Source organism: Bombus impatiens, unplaced genomic scaffold, assembly GCF_000188095.3.
Source record: "Bombus impatiens unplaced genomic scaffold, BIMP_2.2 scf_0155, whole genome shotgun sequence".
NCBI lineage: Eukaryota > Metazoa > Arthropoda > Insecta > Hymenoptera > Apidae > Bombus > Bombus impatiens.
In genome coordinates, this window is record NT_176574.1 from 1,631,556 (window position 1) to 1,653,323 (window position 21,768).

At 35.6% G+C, this 21,768-nt stretch overlaps 4 protein-coding genes across 4 annotated transcripts; 3 read left to right on the top strand and 1 right to left on the bottom strand.

Annotated features, from left to right (window-relative positions):
* Positions 1 to 259: 259 nt before the first annotated feature.
* On the bottom strand, positions 260 to 6,129 carry LOC100746092. Its single transcript, XM_003487488.4, has 2 exons — positions 5,684 to 6,129; positions 260 to 4,837 (listed from the first exon to the last, which is right to left on the bottom strand). Exons 1-2 carry the CDS (start codon positions 5,834 to 5,836, stop codon positions 1,295 to 1,297), a joined length of 3,696 nt encoding a protein of 1,231 aa, XP_003487536.1. The 5' UTR covers positions 5,837 to 6,129; the 3' UTR covers positions 260 to 1,294.
* A 532-nt stretch (positions 6,130 to 6,661) lies between these two features.
* On the top strand, positions 6,662 to 12,416 carry LOC100740458 (sodium/potassium-transporting ATPase subunit alpha-like). Its single transcript, XM_033319529.1, has 9 exons — positions 6,662 to 6,964; positions 7,388 to 7,700; positions 8,238 to 8,366; positions 8,478 to 8,884; positions 9,571 to 9,840; positions 9,910 to 10,224; positions 10,447 to 10,864; positions 11,207 to 11,495; positions 11,601 to 12,416. The coding sequence occupies exons 1-9, from the start codon at positions 6,662 to 6,664 to the stop codon at positions 12,169 to 12,171; spliced, it is 3,015 nt and encodes a 1,004-aa protein (XP_033175420.1). The 3' UTR covers positions 12,172 to 12,416.
* Positions 12,417 to 12,551: 135 nt separating this feature from the next.
* On the top strand, positions 12,552 to 15,815 carry LOC100746412 (protein obstructor-E). The gene is made up of 4 exons (XM_003487491.4): positions 12,552 to 12,708; positions 14,672 to 14,995; positions 15,067 to 15,463; positions 15,600 to 15,815. The coding sequence occupies exons 1-4, from the start codon at positions 12,672 to 12,674 to the stop codon at positions 15,718 to 15,720; spliced, it is 879 nt and encodes a 292-aa protein (XP_003487539.1). The 5' UTR covers positions 12,552 to 12,671; the 3' UTR covers positions 15,721 to 15,815.
* A 1,288-nt stretch (positions 15,816 to 17,103) lies between these two features.
* Positions 17,104 to 20,102, top strand: LOC100746529 (protein obstructor-E-like). Its single transcript, XM_003487492.4, has 5 exons — positions 17,104 to 17,298; positions 18,808 to 19,002; positions 19,266 to 19,450; positions 19,605 to 19,837; positions 19,921 to 20,102. Exons 1-5 carry the CDS (start codon positions 17,250 to 17,252, stop codon positions 19,955 to 19,957), a joined length of 699 nt encoding a protein of 232 aa, XP_003487540.1. The 5' UTR covers positions 17,104 to 17,249; the 3' UTR covers positions 19,958 to 20,102.
* The last annotated feature ends 1,666 nt before the right edge of the window (positions 20,103 to 21,768 follow it).

The window sequence follows — 21,768 nt, forward strand, 5'->3', positions numbered from 1 at the left end:
TTATTTATCGACATTGATATATTATACTCTAGGTTACAACTATATAATTAATATTATATATGTATAATAGATGATCAGAATATGTAACATGCAATATCCAATTTATAAATTCTGGTGACAATGCGTTTTTAATATTTAATCAATATTTATACATCCTTATAGGCAAATGATCAATTAAATATCATTTTTCGTATTCCTATATTTTATATCTGTTGTATTTTTTAAACTCATAAGATACATGTAATTTTGTTATAGATTGCATATTAAAGTATAATTGGAATAATATATCACATATTTAATCATGTTTGGATATATTAATAATGAAATGCATGCATATCTAAGTATGTGCTATAACCAATTGTATGAAATAAGATGTAAATATTTTGTATGAAAATACAATGACATGTGTTATTTGTACTATGTATATGTGCGATGAAGGTATTCCCAAAAAATAAGCAACACTTTTAATTTTACATTTACACAGCATACTTTGTATTTGATACATGGTTTGAAATGTTTATAGAATATTGAATAATCTATGTTCCTTTTCCATTCTAGCTTGACAAAATTAGCATAATGTGATTAAATATTACAGTAAGCTTAATCCTTTAAATTACCTTGTAAATTCCCAAAGGTGGAATCAAGTGTATAACAATGGTAAAAAAATGTAATATATCATTAAAATGGGACAATTTTACCTATAATTGAAACAAATAAAAAATCCGAATATAGTATTACTGTTGACATATATACACAAAAATGCCTTATGTTTAGTATTTGCATGCACAAATACTAGTTTATAAGACAGATATCTAGAATGAATGCTTAAATTTACAACGACGACATTTTTTAATATTTCTATAATATATTTTCACATTAGTGAAGATAAAAAAATTTGTATAACAAGTGCAGAACATAGAAATAAACGTATTTTTTTCACTAGCTAAATTTACGTTCTTATATGAAAATTATAATTACTAGGCATTAACTTATTTTTAAATGTTATTGGTATCGTCCAAAATTTCAGACATAATGTTACAATTGCCATACAGAAAATAAAATAGAAGAAGAAATAAAGAAATTTGAAAGATATACATTGATCAGTTTTTAAATTTATATGATAGATTGACGAATCTAATGATTGAAATGTTTATCAGTATTTATTAAAGATGTATAACGATTGAATTTTGAACGTATAAAATTATGACTTAAAATGTCGATATCGGTTGAAAAAATAAGCGATATATGAATTTTAAATCAAAGCGCCATTCGTCGTTATTTCCTAATAGAAAGTTCAACCCTCCATTTGTTGCAGTTTGTCTTCGAGACTATCTTGACTGTCATTGGTGTCATTTAAACTGATTGCGTGACTTCCATGTTCGAGTTCTATTACAGAATCGTCCAATTGACTTTTTTGTACCTCTAATACATTATCCGATGGTTCAAAGATATCTGTTGATTCTGAAAGGTCTTGTTCGTCTAAAGTCAAATTTGAATTTTGTTCAGGTTGTTCCATAACTTGTTCTTGAGATACTGGTTCAATTTTAATATCAGATTCTTGGGGATCAGACACATCCATGGGAACAGCATTCTCTAACTTAATATCTTGATCTTCTTGATCCTGAGAAGTAGTTTCAACAACAGCCTCTTCTTTCTCTGAATAATCCTCGGAGATAGATGGTCCAGCTGTTTGTTTGTCGTTATAGTTCTTCTGAGAACATTCTCCAATAGAAGATATTTGAGTGAGGTTACTTAAAACTGTTTCTTGCATCTTGACTACAGTATCAGCTGAATCCAATATACTACACAATTCCCGACTCATTTCTTCCACTTCCGATGTTTCTTCTGTTTTTATAACAATAATCTTTTTATTTCCATAGACTTTGGAACTGGTCATCAATGGTTTACCTTCTCTTCTAGTGTTAACAGTTGTTGGTATTGCTATGGCTGTTGTCATTACTGGTATTGTTACTTCTGCTGTCGTTGTTGGTATTGGTACAACTGTTGTAGTAGCTAGTTTCGGCGTTACCGTAATATCCTTTGATATATTTTCTACTTGTGCCTCAGATTTACTTTTTTCTTTCTCCTTTTCTGGTTCAGGCTGAATATCATCTATTTTTATTGTTGTTATTGGAGTCGTTGCAGGAGTTGTTACAGAGGTCGTTGCAGAAGTTATTGCTACATCATTGTCATTATATTCCTGTTCTTCATCGTACATACTTTGCTTTTTCTTTACAAACACTCTTTTTAATGGTAATTGCTGTTCATCATCGGATTCGTCGTGACGTTCAGGAGACATTTCTTCAATAGGTTCATATTCTTGTTGCTTACGAGCCTCTAATTCTTCAATCTTTAAGCGCTGTTGTTCGACTCTCTTTTCCAGCTGTTCTAATTTTTCTTTAGTTTCTTGATCTCCTACCGTTAATGCAGGTTTCGATGCAGGACATACAGTTGTTTTCGTTACCGAAGACGATGCATTTATGGACTGAGATGTTTTTAATTCAAATTTCGGAGATTCGCTTAGTACTGTATCGTTATTTTTTATTGTAGTAGTTGGTTGCCGAATATCCGTAGTTGACTGCAACACCGCTTGAACCAAGCTTTGGTGTTTATCAAGTGGCTTCTTTACGACAACTCTCTTTACAACGTTACCAGTTGGTAGCTTTGCCAATTCTGCCGGATCGATTATCGTACCATCAGGATTCATAATAACTTCTCGGGTGGTATCTCCCTGACGAATAATTCTACGAACAATTACTCTTTTCGTTACTTTGTGACCTGTACTAGATGTTTGAGAAGTGCTACCAGTTGCATCTTCATCTTTTGCTGTAGATGTACTAGTCTCAGTATTACCAGGTTTTCTCACAACGATTCTCTTTATTACTTTAACAGTGTTCACAGCTTTTGGTGTATTACTGACCGCTATAGGAATTTCAGATTTTTCGTCTTTCGTAGAAATTTGATTTTGTGAACTACTTTGTCCTTGTTGAGGTCTTAATTGATTCGTAGGTGTAGATGATTCTTTATTTTGTTCTTGAACATTTTGATGTTTCAGAGGTATCTTATGCTCCTTAAACACAGATGCAACAATTTTTTGAACCTGCGCTTCAGTTTCATCAACGCGGGAAGACTTTGAAGGTTCTTCATTTTGTTTAGACTGTGGAGGTTTTGTAGCTGATTGAGATTGATTAATAGCTGGACTTTGTTTTATCTTGCTGTCTTGTACCTCCCTACGCTGAATAGGCATCAAAGTTTTAATTGTCTTTTTAATCATATTTCCATCTTTATGTCTTACATATACAACTTGTTCTTTTTGATTTTCCTCCTTTTCTGATCTTTCTTGTTCCTCTTCGCTTTCTGATGGCTTAAGTGGTTTTGGAAGCTTTTTCACAATATATGCTGGTGGTTCGTAATCATCATCTCCATCTGAATATTGTTCTTCTTCTTCATCTTCGTCAGAATCCAAATCAAGTTTAGTTTTATTGTCTGGTTGTAATCCATCTGGTCCCATTTTTTCACCTGCTTCAATATGTTGTTTTATATGTGTGACATAATCTGCTCTATTTCTGCATGATTCCTGGCAGACATCACATGTCAATCCCATACCTGTGCGTTTTGTGTGCGTTAACTGATGTACCTCCAAACTCTCTTTACGCTTGAATGCTTTACCGCAATCTTCGCAAACATGGCGCTTTTCTACAGAATGTGTTCGCATATGTCTAGTTAAATGATGAGATAGGAGGAATGAACGAGGGCATAGTTTACATAAATATGGTCGATGTCCAGCATGCGTCGTTAAATGACGAGCTAGCTTCGTACTTGTACGGAACGCTTCCTTACAATATTCGCAAACAAAAGTCTTATCTTCGTTATGTAGTACCTCATGACGTTCCAAACCCTGTTTGTATGTGAAACGTTTGTTGCAAATGTTACATTGGAAAGGTTTGTCCTTTTTATGTACGGAATCCTCATGCTTTTCTAATTCTTCGGTTGTAAAGAATTCGCGATCACAATGCTGACAACCATAACGCAATTCATCTCTATGAACCTTTTCATGACGTTGTAACAAATTTGCCCTTGAGAATTGTTTGTTACATATCGGACAAGAGAATGGTTTCTCTTCTGAATGCGTAGTCATATGTTTCCCAAGATCATATTTAGAAAAGAACATACGATCACATTCTGTACATTTATAATTTCGATCACGATGAGCTCGTTGAACGTGCAAAGCAAGAGCCTGTCGTAGTGGAAAAGTACGATCACATTGATCACATGCATGTACTCTTATCTCACCTGGCTCTAATTTTCGCTCCTCTTTAGTACTATTTGTATCCTGATCTCCTTCACTGCCAGCATCTTGTTCCTCCTCATGATAAAAATCATGTTGATCCTCTTTGTCTCTTTGTTTTTCTACTTGCCTATCTCTTTCACGTTCCCTATCTCTTTCTCTTTCTCTTTCCCTGTCACGGTCCCTATCCCTTTCACGTTCCCTATCTCTTTCTCTTTCTTTTTCCCTTTCCCTTTCTCTTTCTCGATCCCTATCCCTTTCCCTTTCTCTATCTCTTTCTCGTGTTTCTCGTCTTTCCCTATCACAACTATCAACTCGAGGCTTTTTACTTCCATCGTTTTGAGATCTTTGCTCCAAAGGTCGTTTATTGTTCATATCAGGAGGATCATTTGAAATTGGTGGAAATGGTCTTGGTAAGACACCAGACAATGGATAAGCTCTCAACGCTTCATCTGCCTTTTTGCACTGAAGCTTAAATTTATAAGATCTGTCCAAATTCCAACGACACATATTGCATATCATTTGTGGCATTCCGTCAGCTGCATACACCTTAAACATATTATGTTAATAAGTATTACGTAAAAAAATTGCTTCATATCGATAAAAAATTGATTGAAACAACAAGATTATACATAAATATCTTATAAGGAAGTTTATCTAAATTTGTTGTATAAGTTAAATTGTAATCATCAATAAAATAGTTGAAGTTTACATATATTTTATAAGTTACATGATATAAAATATTAAAATGATATAGAATATAGTAAGTGAATTATTTTCCCGCCAAAATTGATTACCCTAATTGTTATAACAAGAGAAAATTATTTCATGATACGATGCAGTAAATTATTTTATATGATGTTTATTTCTTCGCATATATCTGTATGTACATAAATATCGATAATACAAAATATCAGAACGAAAATACGATGTATTTTACATTTTACCATCGCAGCATTTACAGGAAGTTATCAATGATATATGATTTTATTTCGTAAATTACATTTGCATAAATAAAAAATATTATACCAAACTTAAAATTTTCAAATATCGATCGATCTATTATTGATCGTACATATCAATCGCATTAGTGAATTAAGTTATTATGATCGAATTGTAACGAAAAATGATCGAATGCATTTTGCTCAATCGGCAAATAACATATCTGCATTATCCAAATCATACCATTCACTGTCTATTGGCATTTTGGTCCATGTAAGATATCGATAATAACGGATATAATTGGACAAAGAACGATACTTCTAACAAAAAAAGAAATGAATAAGTTGTATAGCAACAATATTTAAAAGCATGACTCCTCCAAGAATATCATACAAAAGCTAGTTAGACAATGAATCAGTGGCAGTCGATGCCGTTTTATAAGAAAATAATTACCTCGATGGCGACGCACGACATGATCTGCAGTGTAAGTGGCACTTGAAATGGTTTACTATGATCTCTCTCATAGATAAAGGAAAGTGGTTCAGTTTCGGTTAGGCAAAATCGACAGACCCGCCTGGACCTGAGCGGCGCCGGCCTGTTCTCCATGTTTGCCTATCGTCCGTTCACGCACCTCACAAAGCACACACGCGTTCCAAATAGCCGTTCTACACGAATGTTGTATAATCGTAACGTGACGTACCGTGAGAACAATTACGACAAAAATGCCTATTTCGATTGGAGTATGTCACTCATTAATCGAAATCCCACGAAACGACGCCGAGCGTCGGTAAGCGTCCCGTCACGAACGGCAAACGAGCGGGACAATGTACACACCGCTATGGCGCTATTATGGCGATCCGAAAACTCGCTTTCTCTGCGTGGCGTCTTCCGAGTTTTCCGATTTGTACAACTTCGGCCTTTGTACATCAGCGCCACCATCATCTTCTCTTCGTCGACACTGAAATATTCTGTAGGTAAAGTAGAACATGTTTCCTTATTTACTCGTTACACAGTCGGTATTTCTATTAAGTATGATAAATATTTTTTTAATGGGAGAAAGTAAATTATTTAAATACTTGTGATATTACAATGGAAATCATAAATTGTAAATAGATGATTCTACGATACATTATTAATTATTTCTCTATTTTACTTTCTATATTTAATGAAATGCTTTCTAAACATTTTGTTCATCGCATATTTTAATTTCATTAAAATTTTTCATAAACCGAATAGTATTTTGTTCCAATCATTTATGAACAAGAAAATATCGAAACATTTATTCAGGGTAAAATCGATGCACCATACGTTACTGCAAAAAAATCTGTGTTACGATATCTCGATACAATTTTGATATTAAATATGTACATATTTTGGTTATTTCACGTTTTTATAAACAATATATTTTTCTTTTGATTCTTGCATCTAATAATGTTTTCAACGAATTGGTTTCGTAAATGGAAAATTTTACCATACACTGGAAGACGAAGACGACAACGTACTGTTACCAATCTCGAATCTCTACGTCGTGATATCGAAACAGACGTTCACCTTCGAGCAACGGAAGATTTATTGCAAAGTCTAGGGACAAATGCGACGCATGGCCTATCCACAACCATTGCATGCGATCTTTTAGACAAGACTGGTCCAAATGAACTGACGCCTCCAAGAAAGATTTCTAATGTATTAAAATTCTTACGTTTATGTTTCGGTGGATTTTCTTTATTGATATGGGTATACGAATAAATTTTATCTTTAATATCGTACGATATACAGTGGTTCACGAAAGTATTCGAACATTATATGTACATATACATATCATATGTGTTACGTGAAACACTTTGAAATTTCGTTAGCACTGTAATGATATAGACATTTATGGCAAACGTAAACTTAGTGAAAAATTAGTGTATAACACGAACGGAAATCTTAAACGCACGATTAGTGTTACAAATGATTCTACTACATATTATGGCTTATTAATGTAATCGACTGTCCAATTACTTTGATGATCTTCGCGAAGTGTAGCTAAACATCTTGTAACTTTTAAATACATTTTTAGATCCTTTTCAAATTTTACGTACTCAAATACTTTCTACTCAAATACTTTCGCGAGCCACTATGTACATCGTATAACGAAAGGTATAAATTGTTTAGATAGGTGCTGTATTATGTTTTTGCAATTATCTTCTGGAATATGGCACTTACGGCGAAGCTTCTAAGGAACATTTGGGGCTTGGCATCGTGCTCGTTGGCTTAATCTTAGTTACAGCGATGTTCAGCCATTATCAGGAGTCGAAGAGTTCTCGAATTATAGAGTCGTTCCAGCAGATGTTGCCGCAAAAGACGAAGGTCCTGAGGGACGGCGAAAAAAAGGTATTGCCCGTAGCCGAATTAGTTATCGGGGACATTGTCCTTTTGGAAACCGGTGACCGAGTACCCGCTGACATTAGGATCCTGGAATGTCAAGGTAAATTCGTATCGCTGCAGTTGCAACCGTAACTTTCTTATTTCCCAACAAAAAAGTCCTCGCCTTTCTCTTCGTCGACGCTCGAGATATCTTGTCGATTTTGTTATAAATACAATCTAAAGAAGCGTAAAATATTTGTCTACATACTAGATTATCTAAATTTGATGAATTATGTTTCTTCTTTTCTTTTTTATCGCTTTCTATATATTTCATTTTCACAATATCAAATTATCGTACTCACACGAAGGCACTGCTAAATGATATGAAATTTAATATACTCGGATCTAATTAATTGGTGTGTCAATGCTCTGTGGTACAATAGTATTCCAATGCTTTTTGTAGCCACTGTTTACAGCTCTGGTACTGTTTTACTCGTCCGATCATTTCGTTTATTCTCAAAGGTAACGCCATCAGTTTCAAATATATTAAATTCGTATATATATATCGTTTCGCAGTTATTTCATGATATTTAATTCATTACAAGTCGGTTTCATTAACTGCCTGACCATTTTGAAGAAATATATACGTTCCACTAAGGTCTTAAGATCGACAATGCTTCGATTACCGGAGAATCTATCCCACTTTTAAGAACAGCCAATGTTCATCCAACGAATAATCTGATGGAGGCAAAGAATATGGTTTTCTTCTCAACCGATATAGTGGAAGGTAACGTATGACGAAACGAGTTGCCGCGTATTAATTTCTCAAGAATTTCCTATGGTTTCTCAAGGCTTCCTGTATCGTTTCGTAAAGTTAAGCTTCGTTAATGTACAACAGGCAGCGGAAAAGGAGTCGTGGTTGCTCGCGGTGACAATACCGTGATGGGTAGAGTTGCTAAACTAACTTCGAAATTGGCATCAAGACCCACGCCCCTTTCACGCGAACTTCATCGATTTATGAAAATAATATCGTGCTGGGCTATATTCCTCGGAATGCTGTTCTTTACCTTGTCCACGGCAATGGGCTATACTTGGATCAATTCGATAGCGTTTCTAATCGGTATAATAGTTGCGAACGTGCCGGAGGGATTGGCAGCCACTATGACCGTTAGCCTTACTTTAACAGCGAACAGAATGGCAAGCAAAAATTGCCTGGTGAAGCATCTCGAAGCTATCGAGACATTAGGATGCACCGCTGTTATTTGCAGTGACAAAACGGGAACGCTCACTCAAAATAAAATGACCGTAAGCGTGCTGTGTCATTGGTAGAATTCTCTTCGTTTAAGAATTCTATTTCTCTATTTCTACGAACTGTGGAATTTGATTTATTACGACGGACTGTATAATATGTAATAGGCGATAATTTGAAGAAAGTAGAAAGAAAGGAAATAATGACTAAATTATAAAAAGGATACTGTTCCTATTTAAATATTAGCACCAACTTTCTTTCTTCTTTTCTTTCTTTTTTTTTTTTTTTTAGTTTTACAAAACAAGATCGAAGGAAAGAAGATAACGATTTACCGGTGCATTTGAATATTCATCGACACATCTTGAAAATATAATGAGAGGGCTCGATGGTGGCAAGAGTCGATTCGTTGCCAAGAATAAATAAAGTTGCGATTTATATTTAGCCAAGATGGAAATTGTGACGCTGTCTGCGTTTCGAAAGATCGTTTTATATTCAAGGAACGGATGGAGATCGTAAAAATCAATTAGGTAAGACGCGACAGAACACCAATAAAGACCTGGTTGGGTGGTAGCATCGAGTTACGTTCGATATTTCATGATATTATAAAATACGATAGCAACTTCACCCTTCGTGTTTCTTTTTTTAATGAAGTTCATGCTTCACCATCTTAACGCTACTTAATCGGATCTTTAATATCGCGAAACTGGCGATTACGAAATTAACTTCGTTATCTACTGTTCAGGTCAGACACATGTGGTACAACGGTGAATTGCAAGAGGTAATGGCTTCTGACACGTGGAGAAAATATATTAAAAACACAGGATTTCATAACTTAGCCAGGGTGGCTAGTCTTTGTAATCGGGCTGAATGGGAGCCTTTACCTAAAAATATGCCCGCACCGCCGTTGAGAGAAAGGAAAATTTTGGGGGATGCTTCTGACGCTGCCTTATTAAAATGTATGGAAGTTCTCGTGAAAGGAGGCGTAGAAGCATATAGAAGAACTTGCGTAAAGGTGTCAAAGTATGATCGTTTACGGACTCCGTCATCCATCGATGTAACGAACTTATCTTTGTTAATTTAGGTGTCCGAAATACCGTTTAATTCGACGGATAAATTTCAAGCCAACGTTTATATGTGTGGGAAGAAATACGTTGTTTTTTTAAAGGGTGCACCAGAAAGAGTTCTAGAGCGATGCTCGAGCGTGGCGTTCGATAACGAAACAAGGAAACTGAATGATGAAATCAAGAAAGCTTATACGGAATCTTGTTATATTCTAGCAAATAATGGTGAACGTGTACTTGGTTTTGCTGATCTCGATCTGCCTGTATCTTCTTTTCCATCGAATTACGTCTTCACAGAGGATCCTCCAAATTTTCCTCTTCAAAACTTGAGACTAGTAATCTTCTGTTTATACGTAGTTTCTTAAAGTTTTAATTAATATCCATCGGAAAGACAATTTGTTTCTTCAACACATCTTTGTAGTTATTAGTTTGTTATTTCCTTTTTTTTATATAGCGATTCATTTATTGAAATAACTCTTGCGTTATATTTTTATCTTTATTAAAATGAAATATACACGAATTCATGCAAGTAAGTCGATATTCTACATTATTATTAGATCGGGTTAATATCAATGATGGATCCGCCGAGGCCAGCAGTGCCAGACGCAGTGTACAAATGTCGTTGCGCCGGAATCAAGGTGATCATGGTAACTGGCGATCACCCTGATACAGCGAGAGCAATCGCTAAGTATGTCGGCATCATCACCGATGATTTTTTGCACAACGATCACAATGAAAAGAAACATTCGATCGTGGTGACGGGAGTGGAGTTGCGAGACTTAGACTCGGAAGAACTCGACCGTATCATAAGACAATACCCTGAGATTGTTTTCGCTAGAACATCTCCCGTGCAAAAGCTTCAGATCGTAGAGAGCTGTCAACGACTTCATCTGATCACCGCTGTTACCGGTGATGGAGTCAATGACACACCGGCATTGAAAAAGGCCGATATTGGCATAGCTATGGGGATTGCTGGTACTTTACTGTTTCGTTTTTTAATAATTATTAACCTTGCTAAGGCGCTCGAGTTTTGACATTTCGAATTTCCGTTCTTATAAAACGGATTTGTAACGTTTTAAGTAAACGTTTATCATAAAATTGAAACCAAAGATAAGAATAACGCTTTTCTCGCATCTTGTTCAAATATTTTTTAACTTTAGAAAAATATGTATAATTGGTTAAAAAATGGCCGAGGGAACATAGCAGGGTTAAATCTAAGAGAAATCAACCAGACAGGAATATTTAATTACTTGATCTTATTAATCTTCGATGATGTTACTTAAGTGACATGTGTTTTAACGCGTGTTTCATCGATAGGGTCGGACGTGAGTAAAGAAGTTGCAGACTTGATTCTATTAAACGACGATTTTGCCTCTATAGTTGCCGGGATCGAAGAAGGACGAAGAGTATTCGACAATTTGAAATCGAGTATCGCGTATACTCTAGCTAGTAACATTCCAGAGATAACACCTTTTTTGGCATTCATTGTACTTGGCATTCCTCTGCCTGTAGGCGTGATTTGTATATTGTGTATAGATCTTGGCACGGACATGTGGCCAGCCGTTTCATTGGCTTACGAGAAATCTGAATCCAACCTTATCCTTAGGTACCGATCATTTTGCTTCAAAAATTAATCTCTATCATTATTATATTAAGAATCTTAAGTTATAATTTTTTTCAAGCTATAAATTAAATTAATTCGAAATTGTAGGAAACCCAGAATTCCACTAAAAGATCATCTCGTCAGTCATCGGTTACTTTTCCTGTCTTACGGACAGATCGGCATAATCGAAGCTTGTGCTGGTTTCGTCACATATTTCGTAGTTATGGCGGAACATGGTTTTCTACCTTATAGATTACTGGATTTACGATCGTCGTGGGACAGTATCGTCGTAAACGACTTGCAAGATTGTTACGGTCAAGAATGGACGTACGAGCAGCGCAAGATACTCGAATATACTTGCCATACCGCTTTCTTTGTCAGTATAGTGATTGTTCAAATTGCTGACGTGATGATCTGCAAAACTCGTCGTGTCTCTCTCTTTCATCAAGGCATGGACAATTGGGTACTTAATTTTGGGATCGTTTTCGAGATAACGGTAGCCTGCGTCGTATGTTATGCCCCTTATATGAAAGAAATTCTCAGAACTTATCCATTGATCTTTGAGTGGTGGCTACCAGGTGTACCGTATGCGGTGATTATTCTGGTTTACGACGAACTTAGAAAGCTTTGGATCAGAAGAAATCCTGCAGGATGGTGGGATCGCGAAACCTGTTATTAAATCTACGCAAACGGATATAACATAGTTCAATCTACCATAAATTCTAATCGTATGACAGAACACTTCAAAGAAGCATTTAATGATAAACACAAACGATATAAAATAAAAAAATGCAATTAATAAAAGAGAATACAGAAGACTATTAAAGTTCTTGATTCCGTGTTAATGAAATTCCAATCATATTAAGCACTTTATATCTAAAAATGCTTGAAACATCGATTATCTTGTTTAATGTACGGCTAACTCGATGTAGCTTTAACGGAGTGTTGGATCGACGCGAGTATGCAGAAGAGCTATGGTTCTCCTTTGGTTCTACGCGGTCATCGAATGTTGTAACCTCGTGAATGGAAAAGTGGGGGATGCATATAAGGCCCTGGGACCCTCTCGATGCGACCCAGTAGTCTCTAGTCATCAATTCCTTCACGTTCGAAGAACCGTGACTTGATTCTGACGTAACGAAAAGACTATATTTTTTTCGAATATTCACGTCCTCCGTCAGGATGAAGACGGAGGTGTTGTGTGTCCTAATTTGTCTCGGTGAGTAATTTTATAAAACCAACGTTTCGATCCTTATTAAGTGTGTAACTGCGTTTTCACTCGTTTAAACTTTCTAGTTTTGTAAACGTAACTACGTGAATCTTTCGTATTCGATAGCAGAAATCAATAGTTTATAGACAAATTGTTTCAAACTTGCTAAATACCTGAATCTTAAAGAATTTCACTGTAAGATAGAAAGACACCGTGAGAATAATTGTTAAAATGACAGCCAGTTTGACTAGTGACCTTTATCCGAGGTATTGTTTTACTTCTTACAAAGTAGCGACGTGGATTTAATTATTGCTACGGCTGTTACTATGGTTTCTATTAGTTGTTAGAATAAGTTTGCTATAGTATCAATTCTATTCTGTAGAGATTCTTAATAATTTACATCTGATCGTGTATAGAGATAGACGCGCAATATGGAAATTGTAGCCTTAATTTACATGCATATTGGTTGAATGATCTGATTCATTCATAATTTGATTTATACATCCTACATATGTACATACACGATTCTTATCTTCTTACAACGATTCTTATCACGAAACAACTTACACCATCGTTTGTTGTTGAGAAATCAGTTCGCTGCAGCTTCTTGTAGAAAGTTTCATTTCTCTAGACCACGTGCTGATTTGCAATTTGACGAACAAATCGAACGAAAATCTTACTTAATCCTTTCGCTATCGTCGTTTAAGGAAAAAGTCGTCGTTCACAGGCCAAGTTTCAAATTTTCGACATGTTACACAATATGACATATATTCGTATACGTATGTAATAATAGAAAATGATAAGTAGATAATTCGGGTGGATTTTAGAATGCGTCGCATATGTGCAACACCGGAGCTGTGGAAAGCAACCAGTGCGTCACACGTACGCCGGTGATTATGAAAGTGGCTTGTGTCGTATATTTTTCGTTTCGAGATATTTGAAGTGTTGCGTTTGACGTATGAATTGAATTGTGTTTGACCTCGCAACAACCAGCTCAATCCAAAGGTCCGACTTTTACCACTTTGTAAAGAGCATTTCATATTATTGTGATGTAAATAGACGCAACGGAAAGTAAGAAACAGATTCCTTCTTTTTAGATTCTCGACTTGGGTTACTTCGATAATCACGGTGACGCGTGATGTGGAAATTTAATTAGTGGTTAGTCGATATTTAATCGAGTTGTCTTCTCGGTAATAAAAATACCCATCAGCTAGAATTTTCAATTTTTCTCTATAAAGTGAAAAGTAAATTTTTCTCTAATGTCGTTGATCTCTTTAAAGTAAACTAATTCATGGCGAAATTATTTGAACGTCTCTTTGAATTACCTACTCTACGTAAATACAATCCAATCAATGCGATTAATTGGCAGATACATTTTCTCGTCATGGTCTACTATGGTTCCACGCTAAATTTAGGCTCGCACGGCTAAAATTATCATCTTCAAAACGTATCGAAGCCTATATAGAGTGTTGGAAAGTTAACAGGTCTGAGCGATTAAACGACATTTAAGTTGTGGCCGAGCAGACACACACGGGGACCAGCCACTTTCTCGCTTTCTTCCGTTCGCGAGGTCGACCGGCGTTTACGTACAAACCGGCGTTTATTCAGGGACGCAAGACGTCGCGTCTTGCCTTGAAAACACTCCGACCAGTCGACCCTCTCTCGCCATTCACCGTTTTTATTTTCTACTCTTTGTATTTTTTATTCAAATTCATTCGTTATTCCTGGCTACCGACGTAAATGCATCCGCATTGTACGGGGTTCACCTTTTCGCATAGAAAGAGTTGAAATGAAATTTATTTCTAAACCAAGGTCAAATATGCATTTTCTTCAGAGCAAAGACGTAGAAAAAAATTTGTAATTTCCTGCAAGGAAATATCAAAGAATAACGTTGAATAAATTGCAGCCAAGGGTTTTGCTAACACGTTAGAAAAAACATTCGTAAATATCGTAACGATCGGACATTTTTTAGGTGTTGTCACCGCTTTAACGAGGAAGCAAGAGGCACTCGAGCAGAATCGTAGGAAAGTGGCTTTGCCAGCGTTGCAGAAGAAACAGCAACCTACGGCAGACGAGGAAGAGTACGAGGAGGACGAAGAAGAACTTTCGGATCAATGTCCCGAACCTAACGGTTATTTTCCTGATGCGGAACAATGCGACAAATATTACGACTGCCGGGATGGCAAAGTCATCGAGAAACTATGTCCCGATGGTCTTGTGTTTAACGACTTTAGCCCTCAACACGAAAAATGCGACCTGCCATTCGGAATCGATTGCAGCAAGAGGCCAAAATTACGTGAGTATCGAATTGTATTACAACGTGCTCTAAATTATTTCCCTGCTAACCGTAAATAAATTCGATTACAGAGAAACCACAACCCTCTCCACATTGCCCAAGAATGCACGGCTATTTCGCTCACGAAGATACTAGAATATGCAATACGTTCTACTACTGTGTGGAAGGAAAGTATAATATGATCACGTGTCCAGAGGGTCTGGTCTTCTCCGAGAAAACGGGTATTTGCAATTGGCCCGACGAGGCGCAGAAAAAAGGCTGCGGTTCCAGGGAATTATTTAATTTCACGTGCCCAAAAGTAGACGAGTCTGTTGCTGCCACGCACCCTCGATATCCTGATACGGAGGATTGTCAATATTTTTACGTGTGCGTGAATGGAGAGATACCTAGGAGGAGCGGTTGTAAATTGGGTCAAGCTTTCGACGAACGCACTGGAAAATGTGATTGGGCGAGGAAAATACCCGAGTGGTAAGTTCGAGTAAGATAAACCACGTTCAGCGTGGATTATTGCCGAGGATAAATAATAATTGTCAAAAATTCGGTATTCGTTTCGTGTTTTACTTTCTGACGAAGATAATAAGCAGATGTTTCTACGGAATTTTAGCAAAGACTGGTACAAAGGTCAATTGACCGACGAGGAATTGGACGCTTTGGAAAATCCACCACCGAAACCAAAACCTTCTGGTGGACATAGCAGGAGAAAAGGCGCCAAACCACCGACGTAGATTTAAGATTAAGTTCATCTGTAGATTTTAATGTTCACTTACTTATTAAATATTTCATGGAAAATAAAACACTTTTAATACGTCTCTCTTTTTTATAACATGGGAACGAAATTATTTTCTAATTACCATACGTACAATTGCATAATTCTGTTATTGTTAACATATACTCGTACGTATATAACGAAATTGTCACACGAACTGTGAAAGAGTGAAAGTTTTTACTTTTATTTGTATTCGTAACTTCTCGATAGCATCATAGAAATACGGTTCCTGGTGCTTTGTTTAAGATTTTGTGTAAAGTCATCCTATATAATTATATCAGAGTACATTTATCGGATTCTTTATTACCGGGTACGTATCAAAAATTGTACAATACTTTTTACAAACAAAATAGTCTTTCGAGCTATTCGTATTTATCGCTGTGAGTATTGTCACTTTTTCTTTAGTGAATTCAAATCGCATGTAAATTTCCGTGAGCAGTGAAAGTGATCGTCTGAAAGTTCTTCGCATTTCACGGCGAACGTTTCCGAAATCTGCTCGATCGATCAGTGTGTCAACGTGTGATGCTTTCGTGATAAATTAAATTTAGTGTCGCTTTCGCAATAATCGATTCGAGGAAATTTTATGTAACACTTTGCAACAATGTTAGTCGCATGTCAAACTATCTTATTCCATCTATAATAATATCGTTACTTTCAAACTACACTAATAAACAAAAATTTATTTTACACTACGATATTTTATAAAACTAGTTTTGCTAAATTTAGAAGACGACCAGAATTATCAATTAGGTAAAACACGCAGTACATCGGTGAAAGAAATGGAGCGAAAGAGGCAAGAAACATAAGAGGAGAGAGTGAAAGATGTAGCGTAACCGATCTCTGAACTGAAGAGGAAATTAACATCGTAAATCGAATGATATAATAAGATCAAACATTGTCTAACAAGATTCGATGTTCGCTTACCATCTACTTAAATTTATAACATAATACATATATGTATAGATTTATTTTAAATTACTTGAACCAGATCTAATAAAAGCGAACTAAAGTTTACGAAAAGCAAACTACCGATAGCATTATAGTTACATGGATTTCGAAACATTCCAGGAACGCGGTGATCATTTGTAAAGATCGCTGTAATTTTAATTTTTCCGCAAACGTTGGCGAAGGACGTCGAAGTGAGAGTACGGCATAGAAGAGAGGAAGAAGATGAACAGCGGTGACGGTATCTGGAAGAGGGAAAGAAGGGTAAAAGCGCGTGGTCCCTCCGATCAATCTTGATTCTAGACGGTTATCCATCTATGAAAACGAAACGAAAGTGGGGACGAAGCATTGCACGTGGTGGGGACTAACAGGGTATACACCGTGGTGAGTTGCCGAAGAGCTGCAGTGTTTCGCGACGGAGACACCATTTCGAAGGAAGACCAAAAAATACAGATTACCATACTTTAGTGACCAGTGTTTGGAATAATCTTTGCTAGATCGCGTGATTGGCTTCCATCAAAGTCGAAAAAATAAAGGATAAATATGATCAGAGAATCTTTTGTAACGATATTGGCTGTGATTGCCGTAACACGTAAGTATCGTATTTTAATAATTTTCTATGCAAAATTTGAAAGGACATGCTTAAAACAATGAAATTATACGGAAATATTTGTCTTCGCTATTAAAGTATATATTAAAAAATATTATACTTAATTACACAAATATTTAAATTAAGCATTGAGATCCTGTATTTTGAATAATAATGGTAGGTAGTTTTATTAATTGTAATAATAAAAATACTTTTGTTCGAGCGTGTCGTTTTTATATCAAATACGATATTATACGGTTTATTTATACCAATGGAAGAAATTAATAATTTTTAATTGCATATTTCTAAATTATAAATTAACATCGCAAAAAGTAATTCAAGCAAACATGAAATTTCTCGAATTTACTTTGCACGTTTTTAACCAGAAGCAAAAAGAGTACATGCTAATTACCGAGAAGGAAAAGAATGGTTTCACTGAAACAGATCTCAGACTTTCTCTTAATTTCTCGGCACGGTTTGCCGCAGCTTCTAAAATACTACTGAATTTCCGGTATCGTAATCATCGCGTAAAACCGGTAAAATTTCATAACTATTTAAACGTCTGAAACTCGTCGCCCATCCCGAGGAGAAAAATTATCCGTGTCTCTAGTACGTTCCAAAGGTATTCATTTCGCCTGGAGAGCGCGTAAAAGACAGTCGAACTAAACTTTCTAAAGCGTAAATGTCAGATCTGTTGCTCGCTGAGTTGCATAAGTATCTGCAGTGGTTGTCGTCTCTATACATATGTAAAACCGATAAATTACGTAAAGAAATAAAATAATGCCGATCGAATTTAAGATTCATGGAACAGAAAGAGAAGTTAGGCTGGTTCGACTAACTCGCGTATGCTACAGCACTTCTCGCCAAGCTACTTTATATGCCTCTTGAAGCGTGGCATTGATTTCCGGTATATCTTACAAAGTAAATGCCGCAAGTAACGTGGAGAAATTTAAGAAATTTGTTCCAGTTTCTTTCTCTCTTTGTATTCCAGATTTTTACAAAGTGAAAACGAGTCCCCCGAGAATGCTACTCCATCGACATTTTCACCTACGTGAATTCCCAGCCCTGTCGTCTGATAAAATATTCCATTTAGATTATTCTTTGATTTATCGCTACACTATGTGATTTTTAATGGCCGCGAATATTAATCGATTATCTAACAAAAATAATCTAAAATTAAACTTTATTTTCACTTGAGAATTCTCATCGATATTTTCACCTACGTGAATTCCCAGTCGTATCGCGTGATAAAATATTCCATTTAGATTATTGTTCGATTGAATAATGTGGGATTAAACTTTATTATTGTAGTAAAAATTCTACTGTCAAGAAAAACTGAAAAATATTCCAACCTCGGCGCTGAAAATTTACGAATATATGCATAAATGGATAAAAAAATGGTTGTTTCTCAAATAAACGTTACACGTGAAAAGAACTGGAGAAAATTTCATTACCGCATATATACATATATATAAAGAGAGTAAACTTTCATTTATGTGAAACTTGTTATAGACGGTGCATTCAACTGCCCGAGCAAAGACGGCCAGTATGAGGATTCAAAGCAGTGCGACAAATACTACGAATGCATCGATGGCGTTGCCACGGAGAAGGTTTGTCCAGATGGATTGGTTTTCGATCCTCTCAATCGTAAAGTGAACAAATGCGATCACGTATTCAACGTTGATTGTGGAGATCGTCTGGAACTACGTAAGATCATCATAAATTGTACTCGTTGGATGATATTAAATAAAATCTAGTCCTTGAGAATTTGATTATTTTCCATATTTTTGTAATAAATGCTTGTATCAAGTGTTGGAAACACACTCGTCGGAATAAAATTGAACTGTCCAAGTACGACATGTTACGCGTGTCATTGGCTTTTGCGGTTGATGTCCTTGACATACAGGATACTATGACGGCAAGTAATGAAAGTGCTTTTAATTCTCGTTATATTTTTTTTATATTTACAGAACCACCTCAACCGACCAAGAAGTGTCCACGAAGGAATGGTTTCTTTGCTCATCCAGACCCGTCTGTTTGTAACATCTTCTACAATTGCATCGATGGTGAAGCGATCGAAATTACCTGTACTACTGGATTGCATTTCGACGAATATAGCGGCACGTGTGTATGGCCTGACAGCGCTGGACGAGAGGTAAACGTTGTCCTATATTTTACATGTGTAATATATTTATTCTTTTAGTCTTGATGTTGAGAATATCGCAACTTGATAGTACACGTAGTAAATGAAAATTAATATGTTTCGCAACAACGTATTCTACATGTAATGTTAAATTTCATCTCTACAGGGATGTGGAGTAGTAGACAAGAAGTTGAAAGACGGTTTCGAATGTCCGAAGGAAAGTCAGGTCGATACCAGAGGAATGGTTGTCGATCATCCTAAATTTGCTCATCCAGATGACTGTCAGAAGTTTTATGTCTGTCTGAACGGAGTAACACCACGCGAACAAGGCTGTAGCGACGGAACTGTTTATAACGAGGAACAGCAAAGATGCGACGCACCTGAAAATGTCCCCGGCTGGTACGTATGACTTAATAATACAGCAGTAAAATATTTGAACGATCAGAAAGCAAGATTAATTAAACGATTATACCATTTTACAGTGAGGATTGGTACAAGGATGATGACAAGAAACCATAAAATATTTTCTAAACTCATATGTCCCGCATCGGGATCTCGATATCATCTTTAAATCACGTCATCCTCGTTTAGTGTGTAATAATGTGTGTGTTTAGACATTTGAATGTTCATAAATAATAAATTCTATTTTATCTTATTCATCTTATTTTTTTTTTTTTGGTATTTTCTTTTATCGCTTATCCCAACTCATTTATGGTATCAACGAATCGATATAACGAGTTTCTTAAGAGCGAATCTGTGTCGTTATTAAAATTTGCTATGAAAAATATTAGAAGGGACCGTGCCTGTGCAGATTCTATTTCTTGAAATATGTACGAAGTGTCTTTGAGTTTTCTTTCGTAACCAACGAAGCGTGTCGACGGTAACTTTCTCCTGGACATTTTATTGCTTTTTATTCTTGAATTCATCGACGGACGACTTTCGTGTTAATGTACTTTTTACTAGGCACATATGATAACTAGACTGTGGACTTTTATGTATTTATGTGAAATTCAAAGATGCAAAAGCGGACAAAATGTATATAATGTACAAAAGTATATTCTATTACTAGTAGTAGTATGGTATTCAAAGTAAAGTGCTTGTTATAAGCAATTCATATAATTTTTAATAAGTAAAGTGAATCTCTATTTACGTTATATCTTTTTAATCGTATCCATAAAAATATAAATTTGAAAAATAAAAATGAGCTATTTCTAATATACATGGAGTATTTGATTTTCACTTAATTTGTTTGAGATAGAATATGGATCACGTATAACGCAAAAGATAAATAAAAGATACGGTGGACGAGACTAAAATTCCATGAAAATATGCATACATTTGACAAATATTGGTAAAATTTGACAAATCTGTTTCTTACAAGGTGTTGAAAATCACAAGACGATATAGTTTGATATTTCTCTAACTTATCAAGTAAGAGATGCTTGTAATAATCATAAGCAGAGAGATAGCTATGACCAATCTAAACTTTCCGAACTGTCCGCTGATTACACTGTGTTTGTGTAATTGCACGGCATTCATTTATACGCGATTCAATCTAAGCTGAAATTTCTTGCGTACAGCAAGGATCAGCTGAATCTGGCTTGATTGTAACAGTACCTTAAAGTGCCATGCACAGAGAAAGGGAAGCAGAAACTCTCTGCACTGCAACGGTTAAAATTTAATCGCGATCAAGTTACTCATTGGAAAACCATAAGTAAATTACCAGTTCTCCAGTAGTTACAAAAATTACTGCTGACTTGATAATACTTCGTTCGAAATACTTGTAATCGATGTTACAATTTGTAAATTTTTTCCACCTAGTTGGTCAAGGATACGCAATTTCTCTTTAGCAGAATTGTTTCTTGACTATATAATGATGTATACTTTTGTAATGCTAATAATATATCTTACGTTTTTAATATAATATAGTGCAAAATACAAGGTAGAAAGCGAAGAAAAGTAAGTATTTTTATAAATACCTGATTGTTTAATAGTATGAAAAATGTTTGATTGACTGTACAGTTTAGGTTAAAGATTAGAATAGTTTTGGAAAGAAAAGATCATTTTTCTCTGAGATTTGTACGAATAAGCTGTTTGAGAATCACTGCGTACCCCAATGCTTGAGCTGCTGTACATTCGTTCGTGTAGAGAGAGTTTGCCTAATTCCAGGGGCATTTTGATCGATTTTTAAACATTGCCGACGAATTATTTTTCGTTACTATAATCCAACGATTAAAATTAATTGCATAACTAATTGGTAAAATTTCGATAACGTTTGTTGATTAAACAATGTTGGAATAATTAAATATTCGGTTAAATGGTATTCCAAT

What these genes read in the sequence shown, in the direction of transcription:
- LOC100746412 (XM_003487491.4), top strand. Translation starts at nt 12,672, where the DNA reads ATGAAGACGGAGGTGTTGTGTGTCCTAATTTGTCTCG. An exon ending in GTGTGTCCTAATTTGTCTCG is followed by an intron (nt 12,709 to 14,671) that starts GTGAGTAATTTT and finishes GACATTTTTTAG; the next exon opens with GTGTTGTCACCGCTTTAACG. An exon ending in GCGAGGAAAATACCCGAGTG is followed by an intron (nt 15,464 to 15,599) that starts GTAAGTTCGAGT and finishes ACGGAATTTTAG; the next exon opens with CAAAGACTGGTACAAAGGTC.
- LOC100746092 (XM_003487488.4), bottom strand. Translation starts at nt 5,836, where the DNA reads ATGGAGAACAGGCCGGCGCCGCTCAGGTCCAGGCGGGTCTGTCGATTT. An exon ending in TGTCGTGCGTCGCCATCGAG is followed by an intron (nt 4,838 to 5,683) that starts GTAATTATTTTC and finishes AATATGTTTAAG; the next exon opens with GTGTATGCAGCTGACGGAAT.
- LOC100746529 (XM_003487492.4), top strand. Translation starts at nt 17,250, where the DNA reads ATGATCAGAGAATCTTTTGTAACGATATTGGCTGTGATTGCCGTAACA. An exon ending in GGCTGTGATTGCCGTAACAC is followed by an intron (nt 17,299 to 18,807) that starts GTAAGTATCGTA and finishes AACTTGTTATAG; the next exon opens with ACGGTGCATTCAACTGCCCG. An exon ending in CCTGAAAATGTCCCCGGCTG is followed by an intron (nt 19,838 to 19,920) that starts GTACGTATGACT and finishes ACCATTTTACAG; the next exon opens with TGAGGATTGGTACAAGGATG.
- LOC100740458 (XM_033319529.1), top strand. Translation starts at nt 6,662, where the DNA reads ATGTTTTCAACGAATTGGTTTCGTAAATGGAAAATTTTACCATACACT. An exon ending in CTCTTCAAAACTTGAGACTA is followed by an intron (nt 10,225 to 10,446) that starts GTAATCTTCTGT and finishes CATTATTATTAG; the next exon opens with ATCGGGTTAATATCAATGAT. An exon ending in GAATCCAACCTTATCCTTAG is followed by an intron (nt 11,496 to 11,600) that starts GTACCGATCATT and finishes TCGAAATTGTAG; the next exon opens with GAAACCCAGAATTCCACTAA.